The 21966-nt window shown below is 37.6% G+C and overlaps 1 protein-coding gene across 4 annotated transcripts in view; it reads left to right on the forward strand.

The window, feature by feature from the left end:
• Positions 1–21966, forward strand: part of LOC117424307 (centrosomal protein of 89 kDa-like) — a 123713-nt gene that overhangs the window by 22306 nt on the left and 79441 nt on the right. For all 4 annotated transcript variants that reach the window (XM_034040531.3, XM_058992583.1, XM_058992582.1 and 1 more), the window contains exons 13-17: positions 4787–4890; positions 8301–8416; positions 9739–9919; positions 11464–11631; positions 12335–12476. In XM_034040531.3, the coding sequence (XP_033896422.3) occupies positions 4787–4890; positions 8301–8416; positions 9739–9919; positions 11464–11631; positions 12335–12476 (711 nt within the window). The remainder of the gene's footprint in view (positions 1–4786; positions 4891–8300; positions 8417–9738; positions 9920–11463; positions 11632–12334; positions 12477–21966) is intronic.

A 21966-nucleotide genomic window follows, 5' to 3' on the forward strand; every position in this document is an offset into this window, starting at 1 on the left:
CAGAATGCCCTTCACACATTCAATATTGTACCAGTCTTGGCAGTCAGCTTTGCAGAAACATGATGTAATCATTCTGTCCAGTTAGTCCTACTGCTTTAGTTTGCTTTAAAATGTTTGGTGTACCACTGCATTTATGAGATTGCTTCATCAATAAAATATGTTCTGATTTTTAAGAGACAATTATCTATTCAGGTATATCAAGTATGTCAGTAACATACAATCCCTGCCACAGCTGTAAATTCAACATTAGAGGTGGGACGCTTGATGAAGGGAATGAGTTCAAGACTATTTATCTCCCCCACACACAGGAGCACAAAGACCAATGCAACCAACTTACGCAACTCTGCACTACCAGGTTTCGAACCCCCAAGCTCCTGATCTTATCACACTGCACTTTAATGCATGAGTGCCTGTACTGCATGAACCACTTGAGTTCCTGACATTGAACTTGGAATTGCTGTTTTTAAGTTAAGACTAGGGATATATATATATATATATATATATATATATATATATATATATATATATATATATATATATATATATATATATATATATATATATATATATATATAATTTATTTTAGAGTGCACTACACAGCATTTTAATAGCACAGCATCGAAATACTCGAGGCTAGGATTTACATGGGCCCTATTTTGGCTTTGATCTTCATATTCAGTGCATGAAAACTTTTGTGATTTGTAGTACAGATCACAAAATGCCTTTATACGAACATATTATTTTGTTTTTCTGGTAATTCATTGAAAATAAGCTTTATGTATTTTAATGGTAACCTCAAAGTACCTTTAATTCTTTTTTTAGAATCTGTGCTATGTGAGTAAATGACTATGTAGATTTCCTTACAACATGGAAACCCTTTCTACGATTTTTCCTTCAAAGGGGATTGCATTCCCTGATGAAACAAGTCTTTGATCGCTGAGGTTTGAAATATTGTTGAAGAAAATATTGATGAACTGGTGTGACAACCTGGCTGTAGTGGTGACGTCAGGCCAGGAAGTGACTGGAGACCACAACAGACTGGGGTAACAAAGCGCTGCGGCATAGATTTAACAAATAAAAAGATTTAACAAAACACTTTGTAAAATAAAACGGCACAGTAGCCAGAACAGACAAACAAAACAAACGGACATAGAACAAACACGTATCGTGCTGGTTGTAAGCCAGCACGTGTAGCAATTTTTATTTTTACTTTCTCCTTCTCTCTCTCTCCCGTTCTTGACTCACGAACACACTAACCCTGAGTGAGTGAAACGATGCAATTACTAATTAATTATTCACTTGAATCCCAGCACGTGAACTAATTTGTGTACTCCCCCGTGTTCACACCCTGTGCCTAAATACATATTACCACATTTGTGCTACATAGCCAAATTTATATTCCGTGCACCACTATATCCACATATAACAGACAACATGAAACGCAAAACTTTTTTTATGTTCATTTGCATTAGTTGTTGCTTTTTAGATGATACATGTTTTACAGTCATATGAATTCAACTATGTGTCTTTTTATTTATTTATTTATAACTTTAAATGAGTGATTTTACTAAGATTTTTGCAAAGTGAATTTTCTGGGCAGCGGTTTGTAAGTCCGCTACTAACCCATGTTTGGTATCATCTGCAATGTAACACTCTTGCAGTGTGTATCTTGGTTCAATGAAACAGCTGTGAATTTTCAGCACCTTGGACAGCTCACTGAGTGCTGCTGTGCTGAGAGAGCGAGCAAATCGTTTTCATGCTGAGTTTACAGTATAATCGAAAAATGTAGGCTATATTTCCATTGTGCCAGTTTATTATATAGTTTAGGCATCTGTGGACTGAGTTGCATCAGAATGAAGACATTGTTGGCTTAGCAGTTCTTTCTTTTTATTTATTTTTAAAATTGACATGGTACAGTTGATGCCTTCTCTCAAGCTTCCTTGCCCTTGAATTGTGCTTGTCATTACATGTACTTTTACTAGGTGAGACACTGGACACTCCTGTAGTGAATACTGAATTGAAACTCATTTAAATCTTGTTTTAAGACAATTGTAAGATTTCAGAATTGTGTCTTTAGAATTCTGAACCTAGGAGCTGTTTTTTTTTTTTTTTTTGACGTGTAAGCAACTGCTGCAGAACAAATTCCAAAAATGAAATATTTCCTCCATGAAATACAAACCCCTGCTCCTGCTGTTATCTACATGGGACAGCCAAGCCCATGAAATTATGAACCAGCAATTGTTGAAAGGTCGCTCAACACGACAGGTCTGATTTGTATGGTGCTAAATATATTTCTCTACAGCTTAGGAAGAAGCTAGAAAAAAGGAAAGACAATGCAGTATTTTCCAAACACAAGAGCCCTTCAAGTTATATAAAGATTAAACTACTGTATTGTAAATGAAGTCGTCTTTTCTGGCTAATGCCTTTCAGTGTAATGATTTCAGCTAGTTCGTGGTGATGTTTTATATACTCTAGCCTACAAAGATTGTTACCAGTTTGATGCTTTTTTTTTATTGCATCCTCTTGAAACCCGAATCAACACCCTGTTACCAGAATGTAAAATATAGCTATTGACCAAAATCATGGAGATGCTGTCATCGTTTTGAAGCAATTGTGGTACTTTTTTGTAACTCCATCTCCAAACTGATAATACCTGTGCATACCAGTAATAAAAGTGAATGAGGATAAGACAAGTACTGTGAATATGTAGTTTATTTCCATTTCAACTACATTCGATCATTTCTCAAACCTACAGGCTATTCTGGAAAGCCAGCCAAAAATATACAAAAAAGCAAGCTCAGTGAGCCCTGCCTTAATGGTCCTTCAGCAGGAATCCAAGGCTATGAGCTCAGATAGCATCTATGTGTAAGTGCAGCAGAAATTCGACAGGATTATCTCAATATTATGTGCGCAAGATGGAGCACACATACCATCTTCATATGTTTTCTTGTTTGGATGTTTGTTTTTAATGAAAGCTTGTGACTTATAATTCTTGAATGCAAGGGGAACCCCCAAAACCCACCTGCTTGCTAGTCCTAGACATCCAATAGAACTAACAGCATTTTTTAGTGGTGCATCTTACAGTATATACAACACATAGATAACATATATTACTTGTCTAAAAAATAAGTCCCAACAAAACTATAATCTATATCCAAAGCTGATATTGTAAAAAGACATATGTAATAAATTGCTCAAAAATTACATTTATGGTTATTGAAAATATATTGGAAATCAAACTAATTTGTACTAAGAATCAGTAGCTTACCATTCATAAGTGGTGAAGGAATGCAACACATACTGAGATATTTGTGTTACACATTTTAGCAAATTACTGTATTCCTTGTGGGGGAATGCATATGTCTCTGTTCAGTTTTGTTACATATATGTACCGCATATTCAGCTGAGATTAAATTTAGGTCAGGTCTATGTGTAGGTCTTTTTTCTTTTTTTAAGGTACTGTATTGAGAGTATCAGAATCTGGGGTTGTATTAAGGTGTCCGTCCATCCATGTGTAACCATTACATCTTTGCATTTACTACATTCTCTAGTAAATGAGTATCGTTACTAAAACCGGAGGATTAAGAAGGGAAATCGCCTGTCTGTACAGAAAATTCTGTTAAAATGAGCTTCTTCTAAGTAATTCAATTCTTTTTGAACAGTGTTGCACTGTGGGGGTGATGCAGTGCAAGGATTAGTGTCTTATCTTGTGCGTTTTTGTCCCAGCCTGTGGAGCTCAGAAGCTTTTGTTTTACTTGCACATTATTCAATAACAATTTTGCCTTAATTGGCTTCTTTATTCTGTATTATATTCCAAGACATTTTTTAGGTTTTGTTTTATGCGTATTTTGATTGCTTAACAGATGTGCCTTTCCTGTTGAACTTGTCTTGCTGCTTTGCATTTCAATGAGTCTCGGTTTATGTTTAACATGTGTTCAGTGTCGCCAGATTGTTCTCGAGTCTCTGCCTTGGTTATCATTGATAGCCTATATTTGTAATGCAGCATTTATTACAGCATGTGACTGTTTTTCCTGTGATCAGTAGTACTGCATCTGTGACTGATTTACTGCTGGAATAGGAAGCCTATATTGCTGTTTAAACCAGATTTTTGTTGGCCAGTATTCACAGGCTTAATGAATATGATCCAGTTCTTCTAATTAAGAAGAAAACTAAAATCTTATAACATAGGGCTTTTTTGTTTTTTTCAGTGAACTCAGCTGTCAAGGCTTTGTATTTATTGTAGGGTGCTTTTGGTATTAATTGTTCCAAAGTTAAATAAAGAACCTGTAATGGGTGAGATGTCAATATTTACTTTTACACAAAAGAGCATTCAAAAAGGAAGTAGAGATGGTTACCCATGATTTAAATGTTCACATTTCTGAATTGGTCTGTTATGTCTGGTCAAATAGACAAAATACGAAATACGCTGATAAAGGAACTAGCCAAAACTTTTGTCTACTTGTCTTAGTTTCTTTTATGGAAAATAATAAAATGTATGTAGAGACCAAGTAAAATAAAATAGTTAAATTGATGAAGACTTCAACAATTCTACTAATATATAGATATTTTTGGTACTTCTCTTTGTAAAGCAACAGCTTTCAAATTTCGACCAATGACCTATAATATTTTTTTCTTAGTTTCTGTCTTTGAATCCTTGAATGTTTCTCCGGATTCCAGAACAAATCCAGTGAACCTGTGAACCTGTGTTGGCTTCACCTGCTTCAATACTTGTGAAGTTGGGGACTCTTCAGGATTCTGCAGGGTGAACTTTGTGTTGATTCCACAGGACGAGATGAAGCGTTTTGCTTCTCGAGTGAAGGCGGTGGTGAGGGAGAATGAGGAGCTCCACCTACAGCTTGAGAAGACTGGTGCTGTCAGCAACAAAGAGTGGTGAGTCCCATAGGCTGTGAGCTGAATGCACAGATGAGATAAATAATGCTCTTCCTTTGATTGGACCGACAATTGACAGTCACGAGCTGTTGGGATCTCTAATCTTAAATACTGTATGCAATCAGCATCCACTTTCTTAACTGAATATTGGGCAGGTAATAATTAACAATAATAGAGGCTTGAAAATACTTATTCAAAAGAAGCAAAGCAATATGTGTAAACTCTCGCATACAACTGAAAGCATGCATGTGCTACTAATATATTATATAGGGAACCAGGTTGATAAAAGCTAAGGTGATCAATTTTGGAATAACTGATTAACTGTTGCATCTCTATTTGAGGTCTTTCACACTATGAGGACATTTTAGATTTAAGTAAAAAATTTGGTATTGGTTAAGATTATGATTAAAATGCACATTGAAACATACAATAATTTACCTGTATAGAAATATTACTGGCGCTGGGATATCTTTTCCTTGCTGAGCTAACACATGTTATGTCCATTGCAGCTTGATACAGTCCACAAAACTTTTCTTTATGCATCAGCAAAAGCCATACAGTTGTATGAGTTGGGCTACATACTGTATTGCTTATTGCAGATATCATGGATTCTGCTAAAGATATGTAATGTATATAAATATATTACTTTTTAAAAAGTTACCTTAAGTTCAGATAGTAGGAGGGGATTTTTTTTTTAAATGTGGATAAAAGCTAACTCCATTGTTTTATGAAAGAGATAGTTTTGCAAAACAGATGATTGCAAAAGATCTTGAGATCCTCAAGTATGCTGATCAGGACACTGATTCCTTGCTGAAAGGTTGGTGCACATCATTTGTCTTGATTGCCAATCTTCTTCCCTGACAGCTTACCTAGAGCAATCAACTGAAGATTGTTAATATTTGTGCGACTTGGAATCAAAAGTGCCCTTAAGCTTTATTGCAGTTCATTGTTACAAAGGAGACGGTGCAATTTAGTTCTGTCTTCCACAAGCCTATAATTTGATTCTTGCACAAAATGTTTTTTGTTGGCTGACCTTTTGAGCTTCGTTGCTCTTCTGAGTCAGTCAGTGATTTCAGTTTTTAATCCCTGTCTGATTTTTAAACCCCGAGAACGCTTTTGCCATCCTCCCCCACCTCCAGAGAAGAGATATCTCTTTGTCAAAATAGTTTGGACATGTGCAGTGCAGTATCTATCTTTACAGACAAAGTAAGCTTCTAATAAATAGTGGAATAATAGCTGGAATGTCATTTTAATTGTGTTTGCAGTGGTTCTGGGTTATGTTTCTCCAAAATTGATGCATTGTATTTTTTTCTAAATCTCCCTTTGTCTGACATTGAACTGCCTTGAGCTTCTCTAGAGAATCCAGCACTGAACAACTTTCATTCCATTCAAATCATGTGACAATATGACCTTTTAAACTGTGCCAAGCACTTCACTTTTATATCCCCTTATGTCACGGTTTTGAAATTGCAAAATGGAGTTTGAGAAGTTGATAAACTCATCAGCATTAATTTTGAGAAACATTAGAAAATAGATACACAGATAGGAAACTTTACATGGTGCAATTATGCACACAGTGACTGGGGGGGATATAGACAGCAAGAATAGGTAGGACTGGCAGAGGTGAAATGTCACATGGTCCCTTGATTGGAATGTAATGAGCAGGTCTGTTCAGTCTCTGTACTTCTCCAGACAGGCTTAAAGTAAGTTAAAATCCAGCTCATGGACGATTTATAAAAACAAAATGATAAAAACACAGCATTGGAGCAACAGTACCCAGAACCGCGCGGAATAATTGCAAACACCATCAAAAAGCATGTTAGCTTCTTACTGTTTAATTCAAATTAAAATAATTGCTTACATGATCTATTATTGAAATACTTTCCAGTAAGCTCTTATTTAAGCATCTTATTTGTCATGTACATAGGTAGCTGAATCACCCTACAACTGCTCCACTGTGTATCAACATAAAAATAACAGGGTGTTCTGTAAAACTATTAGACATGGGCGGTACTGTGCTTTTAGGACTGTATGATTTTTGTATTTAAAAATGCAAGCTCTTGCCATTTCCATACATCGATCGCAATTCCATACATTTATGCCCCTTTGACACAATGTATCACACTCACAAAGCCATCTTGGCAAAACTGACAATGCTTGTATTCATAGCCAATGTACAGTATGATAGCGTTTATCACCTTTTTGAATCCCCCACATAGATGCATATCCCTGGTAACGAGGCAACAGGAATATAGTGGAAACACATTTTTTCTTAACAATTATTGATTAACAGAACCATAAAATATCTAATATACTATATGCAGTAGAGAACCATTATCCAATTGTTATGAAAAATGCTAGGGACATTTTAGCACATTATTGAGAACTTCAGAAACTACTGTAGGGATAATTGTTTATACATACATTTGGGAGCTCCAATGTTGCATTTACAGTTGTTCCCGGGGAACATATTATAATGTGTGTGTTGGGTCATTGGGTAGAAAACTATACCGGGTTTCATTTTACTCGTGAGATATTTAAGTACTGCAATGCGATGCTGATGGTTTTTCAGGTATTTCAAACTAAACTAATACCGTATTACTTCAATTCCGCAGCGTTTATTTTAAATTGTTGAAAATGACTGCGATTATACGAGGGTGGCCTTTATTAATAATACTATGCTTTACAAACGCTGCAATATTTTATTAAATGATTTAAGGCATTTTAGAAATGGCGCCATGAGAGGCTCCGATCTGCAGCACTATACTCTTGTGTGTTTTTGGGGCTTAAATACAGTAAATTTACTGACCGTTAACGAGAGCCTATTAGGTGGGAGTTGGGAGGTCAGGGGAGTACTGTACCAGCGAGAACGGTAGTTGAGTGTGATGCCGTTGTTTTTTTAATGAAAAATATTACCTACTAAACCCCCTACAAGAAGATATCTTCAGAGCTTTCGGATAGCACTTAAAGTTTTCACCATCCAAGCTGACGAAGAGGTAAACAGACAGCCCTTGTTTTATCCCCAGCTGTGTTGGCACTGAACTCTGCTGGGGAAAAAAGGGAGGTTGCAGTCTCTTCGGGGGTGTCATGTACATAGGCAGAGTTGCGCGTTTCTTTATTTATTTTTTGAGCAGGGGTAGAAAAAAAATACCTTTCCGTTTCTTTATTGAGAGCGGCGTTTATTCGAGGGGGGCGTCTATTAAAAAGCTGATATCTGAGTGAGGCGTAATTCGAGGGCAGCATTAATTCGAGGGTGGCGTTAATTCGAAGTAATACGGTATTTGAGCATGCATCAGAATTTTGGAATATACAGTACCAACATATCCTTGGTCCTTGCAGCACTACTGCTTGTAATGCTATTTAGTAACTGCTGCACCTTTTCTAGTTGTGATCAGTGATTTCTGTTGCAGGCGTCAGTTAAGAGACCAGGCCAGGCTTGTCCTGGAAGAAAACCAAGTGCTGATGGAACAGCTGGAGGTACAGCAGGCCAAGGCCAAGGACAGTCACAATCGGCATCTTCACGAAGGTGACAATTTCTGTTTTAAGCTCTCGCTGGGATAGTTTTACCGCCACAACTGTACACTGCAGGGCCTTTAACATTCCTATTTTTTTATTTTTTCTAGAAAAAGATATTGCCTTAGAACTTTTTTTTCTTATTTTTTTTTCTTTAATGCTGATGAGGTGAGGGGCAGGGTACCAGCAGGTCTCATGAGAGCTTGCCTTCACAGTTCTGCTAATGAGCGAGCGCACCTCAATCCTGAGCCGAACACCCCCTGCCATTCAATCCTGGGCCGATTTGCTAGTTTTTTGCTGAATTGTGTAGGGATTTTATCATGGATTTATATTCTTAAACTGCACTATAGTTCATTCTGTTTTCATTGCTGCAATTCCATAGGCATATTCAGCTTTTAAATTTGCAATACAGATTTTAAACAATTTAATACTTGCCCCTAAAGGATGTATTCACAACCCATCAAAAAACGTTTAAGAAAATAATAGTTCTATGCACCTGAGCTTTTTGCAAATATTGCCCCCTAATCTTATGAGAATTTATAATGTGGAGCAACCTGTTTTATAGGCAACTATAGTTCAATTGTTTTATTCCCTTGTATTTGGATATAATTAACTTTTAAACACACAATTGTAAGATCAGCCTCCTGAATTGTAAGTAGACTCAACCCTTGTTGAATACATTGCAAACACAGTACTACTAAAAATGTTTTCACTTTGTCAATGCATTTGTGTGTTAATGCCATAGAAGTAATTGAAATGCTGAGTGTTAGTGAGAACATGACAAGTAGCCCACTACTGGCATTTCCCAGTGCTGAACTATTTACAGCTGCATATTTACGTGATAAAACGTGAAGACTTGTTTTTATAGCTATATTTAAAAAAAATAAATAAATAAAAAAAAGGCTACCTACTCTTTGGAAAAACAAAATTTCATGTCATGCAATGCCTTCATTGTATGTTCCAAACTCTTAAGCTGTTAAGTTATATCGGGCTTTAAAAACAAACTATTTGTGACATCTCAACAACTGTTCAATGATATGTATTGTACCATTAAAATATTTCATAATCCATGTAACCTTCACCTTCAAAACATTTTAATAGAGGTTTGCAGTCCTCATTCCAAATTTAGACCATGTTACAATGGCCTTGAATTATGCAGATTGCAAATAGAAGGCATTACAGCTACAGAAGATTAACGCTTTCGTAGATGCAATTACAGAGATGCATGTAGTGCCGGAGATATTTTGATAGAGTGAGAAAAATCATTAGATTTATGTCGGCAGTTTTCAGAATGGCTTGAGGCTCTAGTTTCTACCCATGCCTCCTCCATTTCAGTGTCTAAGTTGACCAAACAACTGATGCTCCTGGAAGCTGAGAAAGAAAACCAACAGGAAGAGCTGGTAGAATGCAGTAAGCAGCTGGAGGATTTGCGCTCCAAATACAAGCACGCCAAAGTCAACCTTGAGAACAAAGTGGAGCTGGATGAACACGTCTCCACTGTGAATGAGCTGAAAAGGTATTGCCATGCTGTAACTACTATCTGTCCTCTGCAGCAAACTTCAGGTTGAGTTCAAACGTAGCAAAGTTCAATGCCGTTACTAGTGTCAGTACTGCTGGCCAACCATTACATTATTTAATACCATGAATACCTGCTGCCACCTTCAACCCAAATACAGTACCTCGGTCTGAGCTGACCTTTCTTAAACCGCACAGATAGATGGAAGTGTAAAATGTAATATTGTTGCAGACAATTTAATAGTAGAGGGATTATGCCCGGATTATACCATATTTTCAGTGTGTATTTAATTGCAGTGTCTTGATTCCTTTAAAGGAGTACTTTGTATATGTATGTGTCACAAAGACGGCCGGAGTGGGTGGCGTCAGACCAGAAGCAGGAAATAAACAGACAGAGAGGTGTGGTTTGGTGAAGCTGAGCGAATGCTTTCGCTCAGCATTTAATAAACAGAACAGAAAATAAAAGGTTTTAACACAAAACAGGACACGGCACTCGAGCCAAAACAAAAAGACAAACAAAACGTACTACACTTAAAAACAGACAGACGAACAAACACAGTGAGTGAAAAACACTTCTAATTTACGTTCTTACTTTGTTTTATTTTCTCCTTCTCTCTCTCCCGTTCTCCACTCACCGAACACCCAACCCAGAGTGAAAGAAAATGTGTCTATATATACTGTTGTGCTGGGATTCAATTACTAATTAATTATTCACTTGAATCCCAGCACGTGAATTAATTCTGTGCAACCCCGTGCTCACATATTACATTTAACCAGCACGTGAAGTGATTTGTGCCCTCCTCGTGCCTAAATACAAATCTACATTTTTAAATCACACGTGAAACACAGACCCGTTTATATCCCGTGTACCAATGATTATACACCAACATTAACACACGCACGCAACATACAACACATAATATGCACACAGGGGCGGGGCACATTGCCACAGTATGAAAAATCAGAGTTATTTTAACCTAATGTATTTTTGGTGTTTTAGATTCACTTTGTCTTTCTGACATCACATCCTGGTGTGTGTGTGGTGTGTTTTTTTTTTTTGTTTGTTTGTTTTTTAAATATCTACACCCCTGTGGCCTCAATAGATCTCTCAGAATCATGTCTGGACTACCAAGTACATCTGGAACACCAGCGTGTAACCATTAACCTGTCCTCCTACAACACCCTTAGTAGATGTTTAAAAAAAAAAAAGCCACAGAACTCATACTATTGCCAAACTTGTAGGGAAAATGTGACATTTCTTCTATCTTCTGTGGGCAGTGTTGCTGGGGACCAGTTATTCGTTACACTCTGATGTACCAGATCTACTTTGAGTTTACACATGATTTAAAAAGTCACCATGAATGTAATGCATCAGAAAATGTTAGTTATTCTCAACAACAATACATTACTTGAAACTGATTTAATACACCTACTAAATTGCGGTTTATAAGGTAAAACTATCAAATCTCTGAAGTCATTATTTGTCTATTTGAACCGCATTATAACCATAACATTAATAGAAGATGCAACCTTTTTGTATTTTAGGCAGCTGCAGCAGGAAGAGGAGAAGAGACATGCAGAAGTAGAGGATCTAATGGGGAGGATAGCATCCCTTCAAACTGAGAAGAAAACACTGCTCTTAGAGAAAACAAACCTCATCGCAGACAACAAGAGCATTGAGACTGAGCTGGAAATATCACGAAATGCCAACAGGTACAACAACTCCCCATTCAATAGGCAATTTATTCAAATTCAACTAGACGCGTTACATGTTTTAAATCAAATATAAATGTTAGCTTATAGGAGGAATTCGATCTTTATATACTAGTTGTATGACGTTGTTCAGTCACACTGCTAGGTTTAAGATGAAGTGCCCCAAATACACCACCCCATAGAAAAGGGAAAACTGTTTTTATTTATTTTATTTAACCCAGCCCTTAGTCAATCTTAATATCCATAGCACTATACAGCATGTAATAGTTGACTTCCTAGGTTTCTTCACCTGGAGAGTGGAATCGTTCCTACCCCTTCTTTCTTTCCTGTCATTAAGCAACCAGCTGCTTCCCCTTTGACTGTCATGGATTGTGGTCAGTGGCAACCTAGAATTAATTGCTTAGGTGAAATTACCTTGAAAGTGTGTGCTTAATAGTCTATCTGAAAGTCATGCAAACTATTTTCAACCTAGTATACAATAATATCCAATATAGTTGTTTAACTGAAAATAATCTATATGCTAGAAGTTAGAACCACTTTCATATGTTTATCAAACATATACCATTGATTTGTAATATTTAGGCCTCTTTTTAACTGCCCTTTGTAAAATGAATTGTAATTGTAAAAGAAAAAAAGACGTTTGACTCTAGGGTAGTATCGACAAACAATTTTAAAGTGATATTTAGTCAAGGTTTTGTTGTAGAAAGTCTCAGCGGAAGATCGGCCTCCTGAAACAGCAGCTCGAGGATGCGCTGGATAAAGAAGTTGCTGCTCATCAGTACCTTGCAAACCTGATCAGCCTGGCTGAGAAAGCAACACAGGAGAGAGATCAGCTCATGTACATGGTAAGCCACTGCAGACTCTCAATATACAAGCATTTAGTTGTTAATGTACACAATACAGAAAGGCTGAGGTTAGGACATTTGCTGCCCCTTCTACCCTACTCATACCCTTTAGCTTACTAACTGTTTTGTTAATCAATCAACTGATAATCATCTCCTATTCAAATATATGTAACCAATTGTATTCAGAATTTTGAAGGTTGCCTATAAGTGCAAATCTTATGATTTTACTACTGATGCAGAATGGTGGGATATGTATTCTTCTTTTTACCCTGATCATGTGTTTCTGCATTGGTGACTGGTAGTTTAAGATATTTGGTAAGCAAGGGGTTGGAATGGTTTGTTTTGAAGGTTGCTGTCTTTCAAGAGGTATCCTTTTGAAAATGCTGGAGTCTGCTATTTCAACAACTGGACCCTTCTGAGATAACTGTTGCCCTTATTAAAGTACATAGAGCTAACAAAATAATTCTGCACACATTATGGTAAAGGTATGGTAAATGCAGTCAACATTACAAACATACTGGCAAAGGAAAAGTAGTGATTGATACTGGGAAGACAAGCCAAAGCGTGAAACTTTTGTGAGTTTGAGATTTTGTAAAGGAAATGGCAGAAATGTATATGTGCGTGTTATGGTTCATTTGTAAAAATTGGTAAATGTATAGATTTACCAGCTTAGTAATTAGGCTTATGTGGGACCAAACACCATTGAAATGGTCTGAAGTCTTGATTGAATCACCTAAAGCAGGGGTCGCAAACTCAAATGCCTACAGGGGCCAGGCAGGTAACGTAAATGAGTGAAGCAGGCCGGGTGTAACAAAAATCAACTGCCAAAAATGCAATCAAACTTTCTTTATTTTTACTGAACTATGGTGTACGCACGTAACATAATACAACCATGTATGATATTGGAGATTGTATTTTAAATTCGAAATTGAAAAATACAAATTGAAAAACAGAAATATTTAATTATTATTTTTTTCTTTCTTAATTCATTACTCCTTTGATTTGGAACCAGAAACCTCTTCTGCACCAACATGTCAATGTCAGGTCTTGTATTTCGCGTTGCGATGTGCAGTACAGAATTCAGCCTTGAATCTTTTAACTGGGAGCGATGTTTAGTTTTATTCAGTTTCATAACGGAAAACAGCTGTTCACAAACGTAGGTACTTCCGAACATGGATAGAATCTTTGCACAATGGTTTTTATATTTAGGATAACTACTCCCGAGATATTTGTATAATTCTGGTATTCCAACGTCGTCATATTTAGTTTTCATTACCGTATTGCACTGCAGTTCAATAACTTCCATTTGTAGCTCTTCATTCACACTATCAATATTAATTGAGAAAGGCGAACTGAACAATGTTAGCTCATTTTCATAAAGTTTGAAATCAGAGAACCTTTCTTGGAATTCAGTCTACAACTCCACAATTTCGGGAATGTAGTTCAAGCCATCACTTTCATTTCTGGAAACCGATTTCAGTGTAGGAAAGTGGGCCAGATTATTCCTTGCCAAATGAGTTTCCCAAAGACACAATTTCGCTATAAATGAGCGAATCGAATCATACATTTGTGTAACTACTTGTGAACGCCCTTGCAGAGAAATATTCAAAGTGTTTAGCTGGCTTGTAATGTAAACTAAAAAGGCTAAGTCTTTGATCCAATCTTCGCTGGTGAGCTGAGGCGGGGATTTTCCTTTGGATGACATGAACAAGTCGATTTCTTTCAACAATTCAAAAAATCTCTTCAGCACCATGCCACGACTAAGCCACCTAACCTCCGTGTAGTACAGCAGACTACCGTATTGTGCATCCAATTCCTCAAGCAAAGCATTGAACTGTCTGTGGTTCAAGCCACGAGAGCGTATCCAGTTCACAGTGTTAATTACTACGTCCATGACGTGTTCCATTTTTAACTTTTTAGCACAAAGCGATTCCTGGTGAATGATGCAATTAACGGTCTTAAGTTCCGTGTCCTTGCAAAACATTGCCACCTTGGATTTAAGTCTGACGTAAACACCGACCATCGTAGGAGCACCGTCTGTAGTTACACATACTAATTTTGACCAGTCTACATTAAACTTTTCAAGACTTTTCTCAACACATAAAAATAAGTCATTTCCTGATGTTGTGCCTTTCATGGGCACCATGTCCAAAAGTTCTTCGGTCACATCAAAATTCTCATCGACACCACGAATAAATATAGCTAACTGGGCGGTATTATTTATATCTGTGTTCTCATCAGCTGCAATAGAAAATGCCACAAATGATTTAATTTTTTCACGCAACTTGTCCTGTAAGTTCTCAGCCATATCTTCAACACGCTGAGCAACAGTATTCCCGGTTAGACTTACATTTGCAAATGCTTGTTTCTGTTCGGGACATATAATTTCTGCTGCACTCAATAGACACTCTTTTATAAACTCGCCATCTGTAAAAGGTTTTGATGCCTGGGCAATTTTTTCACTTAATACATAACTGCATTTCACAGCAGCATCACTTATTTTATTCGCATTCAAAAACAAACCCTGTGAAATTTCAGTCCTTTTTTCAGTTCATTAAGTTTTTCATCACGCATCTTTTCCGTATACTGGTCATAGTTCTTACTATGGTTTGTTTCATAATGGCGTCTTAAGTTGTATTCTTTCGACACAGACACACTTTGTTTGCATATTAAACACGTAGGAATATTCTTCACTTCTACAAAGAAATATGCTGTCTCCCACTTTTCTTGAAAGACGCGTCCCTCTCGGTCTATCTTGCATTTTCCCACTTTTGATAGAGACATGGTTACAAGAAATATTTAACTTTCATCATTACTATAATAAAAACAACAGTGCAAGCGCGATGATAAATGGCAACTGACACTTGGCCTCCGTGTCGGGGAGACAATAGGGAGTGGTGGAGACTGTGGCGAACTGGAGAGCGCATTCCCCGTCTAAAGGCGGCAGACGCTACTCAGTTCCAGCCGATTGTTGCCATGCGAGAATGCGGGCCCAGTGTTGCCAGATCTTCCGATTTTTCAAGAGAAGCCGGAAATCTGGATTTTTATGTGAAATCTTGCGATTTTTAAATGTTGGCAACTAATTACATTTTTTTTAAAAACACTGTGCGGGCCTGTAGCAGGGCGAGTGCCCTGCACGTGTGTATTTAGTGTTGGTATCATTTGTATGGGGAAATGGGTTTATTGTGTGTCGTTTTGGGGTTAATTTGTTTAATTGAATTATTGTTTTACAGACGGGCACTCGATTGAGACTTACTGCCTGCTATGCTTGGTTGAGGGGAAGGGCAGCAAGTGATTGGCTGTGCTGGTCCTCAATCAGCAGGTGGGCGGGTCTCGACAGAGTGTCCGTCAGGTTAAAAACATCTGCGGGAGATAGCTCAGGGCTGCTGCAAGGCCTGCCGTTTTCACGGCACCTGTGATTTTATAATTTGTGGTATTGTGTTTTATTTTGCACTTTTTGTACAGCTTGATGTACTAGTCCTCTGTGCGTTACCATCGCTGGTAAAGTCACATGACCACCTTTATTTTACTTTCGTTTTCTGTTTGTTTGTGAATAAAACCTGCGCGCCTGTGCCGGCGTTTTCAACAACACCACGTCTGTCTCTCTGTATGCTTGAACAGCGGCTACCCACACGCGTGACACGAGGAAGACCCTGTCACAGGGCCAAACAAAAAACGGTAGCGGGCCGGATCCGGCCTGCGGGCCGCCAGTTTGCGACCTCTGACCTAAAGCAATAGCTGCTGTATGCAGCAACAAATACCTTGGTTATTTTATAAATTGAACTGTGAGCTGGTAAATCTTTACATTTACTGGTTAATGTATAGATTAACTGATGAGCTGGTAAATCTGTACATTTACTGGTTAATTTATAGATTTACGTTTTGTTTTTTTGTTTTTTTTCACATGAACAGTAACATACAGAAAAATCTGAGATCTGTGGTTTACTGAAATCCGTTTGTTAGCTTTATGTACTTTCAAGCAGTTAATGAAATCAAATGGCTACAAGCCTGTTATTATTATTATTATTATTATTATTATTATTATTATTATTATTATTATTTTTATTTATTTCTTAGCAGACGCTCTTATCCAGGGCGACCTTATAGTCGTAAACAGAAATACATTTCAAGAATCACAGTACAAGTATTAATACAATGACCCATGGTGGTGGTGGTTCTATAATCACCCTCCATAAAAATAAATGTCAGTGTACTGTATGTTTATGTGGTGTTCATATGTAACTACGCACTGGTAACTGATTAGTTGACTCATCAATCAAAGTAATCTGACATATGTTTCAAGTTACGCAGGCTTGCTTAGCGCATAGATACCTACTGACCTGGAATGATTAAGAGCTCAGTGGATTGGCAGTAACTCTTTCACACTCTGTTGAATTCAGAGAGCAGGTCCATTTCCATTTGGAATCTTTTTACAAACTCACTGTTTCGGGGGGAGAGAGCAACACTGTACAAGCACAAACTAATCCCAAGTAGTCATTTTTTTAAACCGAGCTCATTACAGAAATTCCACCTTGCTCAGGCTTGTTCCGAAACTGCCACAAAAGGTTAAACGTTCTGGTGGCTTGTTAATCATGCTAAATGTCTATAGAGGACGAAATTGTGCTTTAAAATAAATAGCTTTAACTGTCCCATACTAATTAACTGTGTTTGCAGTCATCCTGTTGTGTTTCTTAAAGTTCTGTTACTCCAATATTGAGTTATTACAGTGTGGGTTTTCAACTGCCAGCCCCACATACTCTCTGTCTATATAACTGTAGAGTAGGTGGGGCTGGCAGTTGAAGTCACATTATCACATACTTCCAATGGAATGAGGAAGGCTGTTGGTATTGGAGTAACAGAACCCAGAACTGCTCAGAATGATTGCAAACATCATAAAATACTGTAGTAAGGGAAATATATAAAAAAATTAAATAACATTTGAAACTCCTTACTATTTAAGGAGTTTCAAATATATATATATAATTATAATATATATAATGTGTTTTTTAATCCCTTGTGTGTGTGTGTGTGTGTGTGTGTGTGTGTGTGTGTGTGTGTGTATGTCTTAATTAAATTTCTTGACTTTGAATAAGGTATGATTTATCTATTGAGTGATACCAAGATATTTAATAAGCAGGGAGATAAAGGGGCCACGAATTCCCCATCCCCAGTTGTTTTTGGTGCATCTCGATGTTTTTGTATTATCCTTTTCAACGTAGCCCTTCTAAACTAATCAGCCATCCTTATTGACACAGGCAATTCTCTGATCAATTCCTTTGATGCCAGTCTGTCACAAAGCCATACAAAAGGACAGTTTAAGTCCAATTAAGAAAAGAAAAGAAACACACAGGCAGCACACAACAGATATTAGTTTCTCATGCCTTTACGTTTGTTTACCTTTAAGGTTTGATTTTCAAGTTTTGAGGTAGTAGATAGTGAATTGTGTTTGAAAGTTGATGCAATCAAATGCAATTGCAAACAGTTTGAAAATAAATTAGCTGCTTCTAGCCGTTGAGATAATCTAATATATTGCTGGGAAAGTCTGGATTGATGAGTGAGATGGTGCCTAATTTCGCCCTGTTAGCAGTGTTCTGTGGCATTTCATCAGTTTTGCTGATAAATTTGCTTCCAACCCATAAACAGCCTCCCTTACCGAGTAAATTACTTTTCCCCATTGCTATCAATTACATTTAAAATGCATTCATCTTTCTTTTGTGCATGTGAAATTTATAATATTGGCTTTCAGATGCATCCGCCATGCATTCAAAAGTACAAAATTACTAGTCAATGCCCTGGTAATTTCTCTTCTGTTTTCAGAAGCAATCATAGTAGTTGGGCTTCATTTTAAAGCACTGCATAATTTGCAAGGGCTTGTTTTTTACATCTACGAAGTTCATTTTCCACTCATTTATCCCAAGTTGAACATTTCTCAGCTCCATAAACATATTTCAGGATTCCCATAATACCTTGCACGCAGCGGGGTTCCAGTGTAAAAAAGAAAAAAAGAAACGATCACAGCAACTACTGTACTGCTCCATTTGAAACAAGGAGGAATCTTACTCAAAAAGCGGTTTGAGTTGCATAGAATAGCTGATTTTTATATGTTAGCACTGAAGAAAGTAGGGCGAGATGATTGAAATATTGTTAGGACATTAATTTAACAATAAGCCCAGGAGAGAATCTTGTAATTGCAGATGACACCAGGCTAATGTTTAAAAACCGCAAACCACACAATTTTCTCTCCCGCTGTAGTTCATTTTGTTATTACAACAGGGAACAAAACAAGGATCTCTACTTGGTTTTGATTGTTGACCCCTCAGACAGGGCTACTTCTGTAATTAATCCACAGCTGCTTCAAACCCTGCCACGCAGAGGTCATTATGAGCAACTGCAACAAGGGGAAAAGGGTTCCTGTAGTTAAAAACAAAAAACAACAGTTGATAGTAGGTTTAATGAAATATATTCCTTCCATCAATCAATTTTTTCATACTGTGTTTTTTTTGTTTTTTTTTATTAATTGCTTACTAGGGAACAATAAAAACAGTTAATGTTTTGTATCCTCTGCAGGCCGCCTGGCTCCGAGTCTTAAAATCCAATTTCTATGAGTCAGATACCGCTTATTAAGAAAACATTGAAAATGTGGCTTTAGGTCTTTGAAAACCATCTTAATATACATGCTTCAAGTCATTGTCTTGTGTATAAATGTACTATTTTTCAAGTCTCTAAAGGCCAAACGCATTTGCTTATTATTGCTGCCCTTGCTTATATAACGATAAGCAATGGGGGTTTAAAGTCATTTAGGAACTCCACTGTAAAGCAGGTAGAGTTTACTTTTTTTAAAACGAGGAATCAAATAACAAGTAAGTTAATGTGCCTAGCTTGGACTTGGCCAAAGTTATTCATTCAAGCCATGCAACTTAACCCAATTCAGTTTGCTTACTATTTCACTATGTACTGTAAGTGGTTCTTTAATAAAGCAAGTTTATACGACAAAATTTGATTTTTGTTAAATGAACTCAGTTTAAAACAGAAAGGGTTTACAGCATGTTCTGTATAAAATGAAACTGCCTGCTGCTAAAATGACATGCAGTAGTGCTGGGGCTGACTGGCTGGGAGATAATAGGGAATGTTCAAACGGATCACAAGGTGTGTCCTTTTCACAGTGCGTGGGCAGACCTGGTTAAAGGTGATATTGAAGAACAGCTGTTTGCTTGACTGAAGCAGCAGGTGTTCCTGTTAAAATACACTGAACTAAAGTGAATACGCTTTGATCTGTTGCTTTTGAAAGTTGTATTATGGTCCAGCCCTTTTTGTTTTTCTTTCTTTTTTTATCATTCTTAAAGATACTGTAGATGAAAGCTAAAACTAGTCTGGAGTTGGGATTAAAGCTGCAGTGTCCCACACTAATGTAGAATTCCTTGTTGCCTGCTTGATATAGTCTTTAATTTATCACAAAGAAGACTTGTTTGACCAGCTTAGACACATAAGCTACTCCCACCATTGAAACCAGCTTGCCTCGACGTGCTCTGTGATCCAAATTGGCATGGGTCCCAGAGTGGCTCATCTGGTAAAAGCACAGCCTAATTATTTTGGCCAGTTTTTAACCCCTTTGTTCTGGGGAATGCACATTTGCGTTCTGTTGTACGAAGTTGCAGATCTTCACAGGGAGCATTATGTACTCTAGTGGCGCCATAGGTTAGGGAGGTAAAATCGTCGGGGAAAGAGTCCTCTCAAGCCCCCACTGGACAGAAGCCTGGTGAGCTCAGAGACACCTGCAGGGCTAGCCTTTGTCCTCCAGGGACAAGTACCTCGCCAACAGCTGCTGTCAAGCTCCTTAGTGTAAAGGTGCTACTGGCTTGGTGGTGAGATTGGAGGACACGCACACTGACCTTCAGTAGTTCTCCTGATCTGTTGTGATTGCTGTGGTGGGGAAATAATTAGGCACAAAAAAAATGCCTGGACTTGAAAGCAACAAAAAAAGTTCAAAGATCCTCACATTTCCTGCCATTTAAAGTGTAATGTCTTTTTTCCCCCACTGGCGTTTGTTAGGCTGATAACATTTGACACCGACAGAGCTGATATTTTCAACAGGAAAACAACAATCTTCAGCCGTTTGGGCGTTCCACCTTTATATTCAGTACATTAAACATTCCCTTTCTGAAGAGACCATATCACAGTTTTGATAAAATGACTTTTGTTAAAGGTCATTTTAAAGTGCAGTATTGCTAGAATTATCCCAAAATTAAGCCACTAGAAAGAAATGTTAGTTTTGGAGTTAATCTGTCAAAACCCCAGAATTGCATTTGTCAATTTCACTACACCACTATCTTTTACCATTCAAGTGATACTGTTTGTTTTTGCGGATCTGCCTTCTTTGATAACAGGAATGACCTTGCTGTATGAGATCACGGGAAAGGACTGTCTGTCTGATTACAGTTGTATTTAATACATTTTACCTCACTATCAGTCACATACTGAGACTTTAATACAGTATGCTCCTAACATGTTTGAGGTAGAAATTAATATATAATACTGCAAGATACAAAGTATTGCTTGAATTAGTGGTTTTTTAAAATTAATTAATTTAATTAATATATACAGTATTGTGCAAAAGTTTTAGGCAGGTGTGAAAAAATGCTGTAAAGTAAGAATTCTTTCAAAAATAGACATGTTAATAGTTTATATTTATCAATTAACAAAATGCAAAGTGAGTGAACAGAAGAAAAATCTACATCAAATCAATATTTGGTGTGACCACCCTTTGCCTTCAAAACAGCATCAATTCTTCTACGTACACTTGCACACAGTTTTTGAAGGAACTCGGCAGGTAGGTTGGCCCAAACATCTTGGAGAACGAACCACAGTTCTGTGGATTTAGGCAGCCTCAGTTGCTTCTCTTTCTTCATGTAATCCCAGACAGACTCGATGATGTTGAGATCAGGGCTCTGTGGGGGCCATACCATCACTTCCAGGACTCCTTGTTCGTCTTTACGCTGAAGATAGTTCTTAATGACTTTCGCTGTATGTTTGGGGTCGTTGTCATGCTGCAGAATAAATTTGGGGCCAATCAGATGCCTCCCTGATGGTATTGCATGATGGATAAGTATCTGCCTGTACTTCTCAGCATTGAGGAGACCATTAATTCTGACCAAATCCCCAACTCCATTTGCAGAAATGCAGCCCCAAACTTGCAAGGAACCTCCACCATGCTTCACTGTTGCCTGCAGACACTCATTCGTGTACCGCTCTCCAACCCTTCGCTGAACAAACTGCCTTCTGCTACAGCCAAATATTTCAAATTTTGACTCATCAGTCCAGAGCACCTGCTGCCATTTTTCTGCACCCCAGTTCCTGTGTTTTCGTGCATAGTTGAGTCGCTTGGCCTTGTTTCCACGTCAGAGGTATGGCTTTTTGGCCGCAAGTCTTCCATGAAGGCCACTTCTGACCAGACTTCTCCGGACAGTAGATGGGTGTACCAGGGTCCCACTGT

The sequence above is a fragment of the Acipenser ruthenus genome, chromosome 19, assembly GCF_902713425.1.
Source record: "Acipenser ruthenus chromosome 19, fAciRut3.2 maternal haplotype, whole genome shotgun sequence".
NCBI lineage: Eukaryota > Metazoa > Chordata > Actinopteri > Acipenseriformes > Acipenseridae > Acipenser > Acipenser ruthenus.